The sequence below is a fragment of the Lipotes vexillifer genome, unplaced genomic scaffold (genome assembly GCF_000442215.2).
Source record: "Lipotes vexillifer unplaced genomic scaffold, Lipotes_vexillifer_v1.1 scaffold1168, whole genome shotgun sequence".
NCBI lineage: Eukaryota > Metazoa > Chordata > Mammalia > Artiodactyla > Lipotidae > Lipotes > Lipotes vexillifer.
In genome coordinates, this window is record NW_006799230.1 from 1,294,395 (window position 1) to 1,302,455 (window position 8,061).

Here is an 8,061-nt window from a genome sequence, read left to right on the forward strand (position 1 = left end):
TGGATTTGGAGAATTAGAGGTGAGAAGAGGGAACTATTTCTGTACAGTCTGTAAACCAGATTCTCAGCTCTGTTATTAAATCACTCCTATACTGCTGCTGTTTTAGGGTTCCCTTGAGAGGCTAGGACTGTTCAGTGGGAATATGGTAAAATTAGTTTCTGTTCTGTCATCGCTATTACTTGGTAATCACTGAATACCTGTGGAGTGATTGAGAAAAGAAACTTCAGGTTCAATTTTTGCTAGTAATTTAGTACCACATGGCAGTGAAGTGCTTCGCTCTGGTTTAGTAGTAAAGGTTCAAGTCAGAAAGTCAAAACTGGCATTACTAAGAAGTAGGAAATTTGCTTATTCTTTAATAAACTCTTCCCTTTCATTTCCTCACTAAGGTGTACTGAAAAATTCACAATCATTCACTTGTCTGCCAATCAGGTGATGATATTTCTGAATTTTAAAGGGGTTTATGTCACTTATAATCTCAAAAAAGAACTTTCACTGCACTGTTGAAAGATGAGAAAATTTATAAGCCACCAGAACTTTCTTGCTTTCTATGGTAAACTTACCACAACCCTATCCAAAATCAAGAATCACTTCTATTACTCAAGTGGAGAGCATAATCCTCCAAATTAAATACTGCTACATTTGTACATTACTTAGTGCTTTTTTGTGAATAACTTTGTAACAAGTAATTAATATTCTGACTACAAGATTGACTAAAAAGTAATCCCTAAAGATTCCATTTCAACACTCTAATATCTGAGAAATGATGTAAAAGAACTTTGAGAATTACTTTGAAAAAAATTAGGTTAATAACATGAAGGTAAGTTACCGTGTGAAGTTCAAAATCTAAGTCCTCCTTCTATTAAAACAACACTAATTTATGTATTTGCTATGCTTCAGGAAGTGAGGTTGACAAGGAAAGTGAACCTGAGTGTAAAAGCGAACCTAACTATATAATTCTCTAGGCAATTCAGGACAGTTTAGAAAATGAGTAAGAATATTCCGGTTGACCCTTGAACACAGGGGTAAGGGGCTACGACTCTCTGCGAAAATCAAGTATAATTTATAGTCAGTGCTCTGTAATCTGTGGTTCTTCCATATCCAAAGTTCCACATTTGGGGATTCAACCAACCAAGGATCAGGCAGTACAACAGTATTTACTATTGAAAATATCCATGTATAGGTGGAACCATGCAGTTCAAATCCTGTTGCTCAAGAGTCAACTGTAATTGGAAAAGCACTGGTGGTACATCAATTGATATTCAGGCATCCCAACCTATCCCCTAGATAATAACAAATCTATTTTATAAACTGTGACTAGTAGTTCAGGCAGTGTTGCACAGCAGAATGCATAACGTACTAGGTGTTTGAATATGCAAGCTTTAGTCCCAATCCTACCGGTAACTTCTTTAGACAAGTAATGAACCCTCTGGGCATGGTTAACAGTACGAAGGGAGTGAGGTAAACTCCTTCCAACGTGTGCTTTTTAGCAATCTGACCATGACCCGCACAGATGGTGTTATCTGCGATTGTCCTGTTTAGGGTATGTTGAGCTTCCAGAATTGCAGGTTGCTCTTTTTGATGAAATTTGGAAACTTTGGCTTCGAATATTTTTTCTCGCTCCTCTCTAAGACTCCTTTTGCACCTAGATTTGTCCCACAGATCACTGAGGCTGTTTTTTTGTTTTTTGTTTTTTGGGTTTTTTTTGCCATCTGTGCTTCAGTTTGGATAAGTCCTATTGATCTATCTCTAAGTTCATTGATCCTTTCTTCTGTCCTACCCAATCTACTTGTAATCCCCCTCCAATGAATTTCTGACTTCAGATATATTTTTTCAGTCTAAAGATTTCCACTTGAGTCTCTTTTGTTAGTTTCTAAACCTCTCTTGAAATGCCTGTCTTTTCATCCATAATGTTCATGTGTTCCTATAGACTCTTTAACATATTTATCATAGTTATTTAAAGTCATACCTGCTAAATTGTTTGTGGGTCTGTTTCTGTTGACTATTTCTTCTCAAAGCCAAGCATCACATTTTCCTTTCTTCCCATTTACACACACACACGACCTCATGAACGATACACTGCAGTCTTTCGGTTGTTACCTTCCTCTGAAAGTAACTGCCTTTATGAGCAGACAATTAAATTTCAGGTGGATCACCTTAAACTTGTGGAAGTTTAGTTTCATGCTTTGTTAGGGTGGGACACTGGTTTTACCCTTTATCCTAGGGTGAATCAATCAATCTTGGGATGTAGTATTTATTCCCAAGGAATAGATCCTCTGGGGTTTCAATGGAAAGACTGGGGTGTTTCCAAGGCTCTGTCACTGGGTAAGACTTGAACTACAGTCTCTTGTTTCTCCTGCATTGGACAGTAGCTGGAATAACTGCTCAGTTCTTTCAAACTTCCATCTGCTGTTTTCCCTTTGGGGCCTCACTAGAGCAGAGTCAGGGTCAGCCAAGGCTTTGAGGGGAAAATGTTCCCCTTTCCCACAATGTGGCTTCTCCCTCCCCCCATCCCTCAATTTCTAGCCATGATGGCAGTCCCATCATTCTAGGAAATGAGGGGGCACTTTTCTGCTTGCATTCCATCCACACAACAGAGCGTAAACTCAGGGAAAAGTGTGGTTCCCTTCCTTGAGAGCAATTCCCTCCAGTTTCTGCCTGCTTTTAGTATCTGCAGTGTCTTTAATAAAAGTTTCTTTTTTGCTTCTTATTCCTCATTTCATTCATTGTTATCTGATAGAAGCTACTTTGCCATTATTGAAATTGGAAGCCCCTTTAAAATTTTAAATGTCTATGATACTATGATTTGTAATTGGTGTATTTTAACATTAGTTTCCTTTTGCTCTGTTTGTGACACCTTTTTTCAAATAACTAACACTCTTAAGAATGTGGACTTTTAAAGAGGTATGTCACCTCTTTGAGGTCATCCTCTTAGTGCACTACTGCTAGCTCATGTGATTAAAAAACAAAACAAAACAACATAATAGAAGGAAAATATAAAGTCCTTGCACATAAGTGGCACCATATGCTCAAGTTTATTGAACAGACACAAGTTACACACTGGAGACTAATAAGCAGAACACTGTACCAGTTTTCACTAACTCAAATCAAGTTAGCAAATGACAAATTTTAGAAGACACTCATTTTATGTCTCACCCAATGTGGGTGATCACAAGAGAGCTAAATAAAGAAAATTACTTTCTATGTTACTTAGGTAGGAAATTAATTGATATACACAGCTTCCAAGTTACTTTAAGATATTGCAAAGTGTTTCAAAACTAGTGGGGAATAGCTCATGTCTAGCCTGAAATAAAGTGTAAAATGGACCTTTTAGGGGTAAATAACTTCATTCGTATATCCATCTCAGAATCATTCCTTCCTGCTAACAAAAATACTAATAAATCTCCGTTTAGATTAGATTTACTAAGTTAATAATGACTTTGAAATATCTAGGTTTGGTTACATTGTTATATTGCACTTGAGAAGAATGACAAGAAAAATCAAAGATTCAGTACCTCTCCCAAGAAATCCATTATATATCAGAAATTACAATGAAATACAAGCATATACGCATGCTACATGTCCACAGGCTCATCGTTCAAACTAGCCTACCAACAGGTTAAAAGAAATACTCTCCAAAACACTAAGTATTAAGTCATTTCATTCACCATTTTGGATCCTATATTCGATTTTCAAATGTTATATTTTTTTCTTATTAATCAAACTATCACATATACAAGCTATCCAAGAGTACTAACACACTGACACTGAGATAAGCAACAGTCATACACAAGTATTCCACGAATGACTTAATCTTTGCCAAGCTCAACACTACATTCTGTAACACAGGAACATCAATCAACTTACAGTTGTTTGCCTTATAAAAAACCAGCGGATCTATTTATTATATACTAAACTTTTGCCACATACATCTCTCTTAGGGTCATGATTCACTATGAAAAATCTTTCACATCCTCTTAAGGAAGCCAGTATAGTCTCTAATACTTGAATTTTCTCTTTATAGAAAGTATCAATGAGAATTGGCTATGACTAAGTAGTTTCATAACAGGTAGAATTGTGGCACTAATATTTTGATTAATTGTTTTACAATTCAGTATTAAGAACTTAATCAGAATTACAATAATCACCAATTACAAGAAAAAGGTAAAGGGAAGAAAAGGAAAGCGCCTCCCTCACACAAATGTTTCTCAAAATATCAAGTCTGAAGTAAATGCCTATTGAAGAAATCAACAACAGCATCAATATTTCTTACCAATATCAAATGTTTTAAATATTCTCAACCCCAACCATGTGTATTTTCTTAAACTGAATCAGATTATAAGAATTTTACACTCAAAATGACTTTCAATTCTCAATAAATCACAAACACAGCAGTGATTATTTTTTGACATTTTATCCAAAACATTCACATGCTACTTTAGGGTAAAAAGAAACTCAACATTTCCCAAATATTTTCCTCAAGGACTAGGTTTTTAAATTATACTCCTACCATATTTTTGTACAGATATAAATCTTCATTTTTCTTAAAGAAAATACTATTGCTTTAAACTACATTCCATAAGAGCAATTTAAAGCATCATGTTAATTTCCATGACAACACCCTTCAATCTCCTCTAGTCTCATGCTCTCCCAACTGAGCTATTTTGGCTCCTCCTTCAATCTCTGGTAAAAGATTATACCTTGAGATAAGAGGCCATAAAAGCAATAGACTGTGCAAAATCAAACAGTAACATTTTTTTAAAGGAGTGACTTTCTATCCAACAGATAGTTTCAGGAATGACTGCTATTAGGTGGGAAAACAGGTAAGGTGAACATTGTTCTAGACCAATTCAGTGACTGTCTGTTGGCAGGCCCTAGGATAAAAATATTTTTTTCTTAAAAAACTTTAAATTTATTAGTAATAAAAATACTTACTGCATATGACTAAGATCTTTTGAGCTACTAATAAAATCTATACTACAACACCTATTAATTTTGAAAATCACTAAAGCTAAATATAGGGTCTTGTCAACGTTCTAACTTGTGTTAACTCACCTACATGTGCCTCTGTTTTATGAATATATTCTAGCGTAGGCACTTGTTAGGGAGTCATAACACAAGACATTTCAATTATTTTTAAAACATAGAAAAATATTCAGTTATTTAAGTGAAATATTTATCATTGCCTAATGAAGACAGTAGTTAAAAAGTTATCAAACTCTCAATTTCTAATGCACAACATGATGCAATTGCACAAAAATATGTATAACTAATAGTTATCCCCAGGCCTGGAGGAACTGTGAATAATTCACATATTCCTCTAGAAGATTCATCACCCTATGGACTGATAAAACTACAACTTGCCACCTGTGCAGCTTTTATTTAAAAATCCTAGAAAAGTAATTTATATTAATAAACCTAAAAAAGTTTAAAAAGGTTTCCAATAACTTGAATTGCTTATAAAATAACCTCTAAGAAGTCATTTTGATAGCTGAGACTGGTTTTACATGTTACACCTGGCTTCAACTGAGGTAATATCCATCTGAGCAGTACTACACTATTGCTAGAAGTAAACCAGTGAGCTACTTTAAGAATTTCAATTCCAAGCATTTCTTGCAGGGTTGGGAGGTTGAGTGCAGGTTCCTCTAAGTTGTAAAGATTCCTCATTGATCTTGACACATTCTCAGTAACAGTTTTAGAAACGTAAGGAAAAATACATATATAGGAGGAAAATAAATTAATCCCAACTAAAAACTCTTGCTTTAATCTAAGAACAAACTATTAATAAGCAACTCTGTCAAAGAACTACAAACATAGTCTTTTAATTTAAATGCTCCTTTTTCTTTTTTTTTGTATTGTATTGTATATAGCCAGACTAATGCAATGGAATAAATGTACTTTGGAAATGATTTCCAACTCCATATGGCTTCAAGCATCATGATGTTTAGCAGAAATTAAATTACTACACCAAAGAGGCATTTTTGATTATAAAACTAATTTTTAGTATAAGTTGACTTAAAGGATTTGAAATAGAACTTAAACTTATACAAAATAAAATGTAATCAAATGGACTGTGGATAAAAATATAAATAAAAATTTAATAGCATGTACTCAATTTTCAGATTAAAACAAAAAACTGTACCTTTGCTATTACAGGAAAGAGTTTTGATGGGATCATGCATTTTTCTTTTTTTAAAGTTCTACCATATAGGTCATATTAAAATCCAAGTTTATGCAGTTATAAAGTTAGCTTGAAAACTCAACTGTAGTGTAATGTGTATTAACAGTAAGTATCTCTACAAAAGATGTGGATACTAAGATCCAAATTTGGATTGCTTTAAAACAACAAAAACAACAACAAACAAAATCCAACATACAAAATCAGAAACAATAATTGTAGGAGGTACTATTTTAGATAAAGTGGTAACTCGGGCACTACCTGTCTTATGTACATTGAAGAAGATCTATCCTCGAAATGTTATTATTTAAATACCTAAAAATACAAATCAGTGGATGTGTATTAAATGTATGTCTGAACTTAATTATAATGAAAAGGTTGACAAATATTGCTCTCACTTTGTGGTTAATACCAATGGGTACCATCAGCAGTACAGTCTTGGAACTTTATTCCTCATGAAGGAAATTTTAAAATCTATATTGAAGTTGGTACTTCTAACGGGACAGGATGTAGCACAACTTAAAAATCACAGTTAAGTTTCTGAGTTTCCTTCACCATTTTCATGAGGTTGAAGCTGTTCCCTTTCTTGTTCTTCTTGAGGTGGCCGGACACGTTTAAAGAAGCCCATCTGCCAGTTGAAAAAAAAAAACCTCACATTACTGCCACATCAATGAAGAATACTGAAAGTATTCTGAGTGACCATATTATGACCAAGAAAATTTAAATGGCACTTAGTTGAATTTTTCTTCCTTCAAATGATAGGGACTGCTCATCATGCATCATCATTAAAGGTCCCTTTCTTCTTTCCCTCCCTTCTTTTGCTCCCTCCCTTCTCCTTTTCTTCTGCTTCCCCTCCCTCCTTCTCTTCCTAAGTCCATCACTTACCCTGTACATTACAAATACCAAAACAGCCAGTAACAACAATCCTGCTAGAACTGCTAAAATGATCACCCACACAGGTACAGGCATGGGTGCTGGCTGAATGCCCCAGGTGACATTAGTGGTAACCTGTTGGGGGAAAAAGTTCTTGAGTTTTGAAAATAGTTCACTGAATCATTCAACAAATATCTGAATGTCTATTATATTTTATGTCAATGTTACTCACATTATTTTCTTTTCTAGTACATGATTACACATTTGGTATCAATAGCATACACACACACACACACACACACACACACACACACAACTCTCAACACGTTAACCTCTGACTGACTCTGAAATGATTTTTAAATAATCCAACCCAGTTTATGATGTGCTGGTCCCATTTTTATCCTCAAATTAAAGATTTATAAAATACCCTCACTTAACTGCAGTTAATTTCTAACTTTCTAACTTTGTGGGGAGAAATTCCCAAAATTTTCCCTCATGAAATTTAGTGATGCTAAGTATCTTACATAGGACAAGATGCTAAAGTAAAAGGTCTACCTTTAATAATTCTGGGATGGGGGGAGGAAAATAGTAATGTTAAACTAGTTTATACTAGGTTATAATCCATTCAAATAACTCAAGTTACTTTAAATTATCAAAATAATTAACTGCCATTATTTAAAATAAAATAAAAATATCTATGGTATTGAACTGAGTGCATTTATTCCATTTCCCCAAATCAATGACTTACCAATGTGGAGTTGAAGATGTCCTCAATTAGAAGGTTCTTATATGGAAACTCTATAACATTAAATGAAGCAGATGACTTCAGAGAATATGAATGATTCTGGTTTTCCTTCTATATGGAAATAACAATAAAATGATTTTCTATATGTCAGGCCTTTTTTATTTCTTCGAAAAAATGGGTAAGTTCGCTGAATGCTGCATCTGCCCACTTACATTCATAAAGGTCTCAGTCCACAGCAGAGACTTTACATACAGGATTGCACTCTTTC

The 8,061-nt window shown here is 34.3% G+C and overlaps 1 protein-coding gene across 1 annotated transcript in view; it reads right to left on the reverse strand.

Moving 5' to 3' along the window:
* Positions 1-6,707: 6,707 nt before the first annotated feature.
* ITGAV (integrin subunit alpha V) overlaps positions 6,708-8,061 on the reverse strand; it is a 97,103-nt gene continuing 95,749 nt past the window's right edge. Inside the window, exons 31-34 of the mRNA XM_007471523.1 lie at positions 8,006-8,061; positions 7,797-7,904; positions 7,061-7,183; positions 6,708-6,803 (exon numbers count right to left, since the gene is read on the reverse strand). Coding sequence (XP_007471585.1) covers positions 6,708-6,803; positions 7,061-7,183; positions 7,797-7,904; positions 8,006-8,061 — 383 coding nt within the window. The remainder of the gene's footprint in view (positions 6,804-7,060; positions 7,184-7,796; positions 7,905-8,005) is intronic.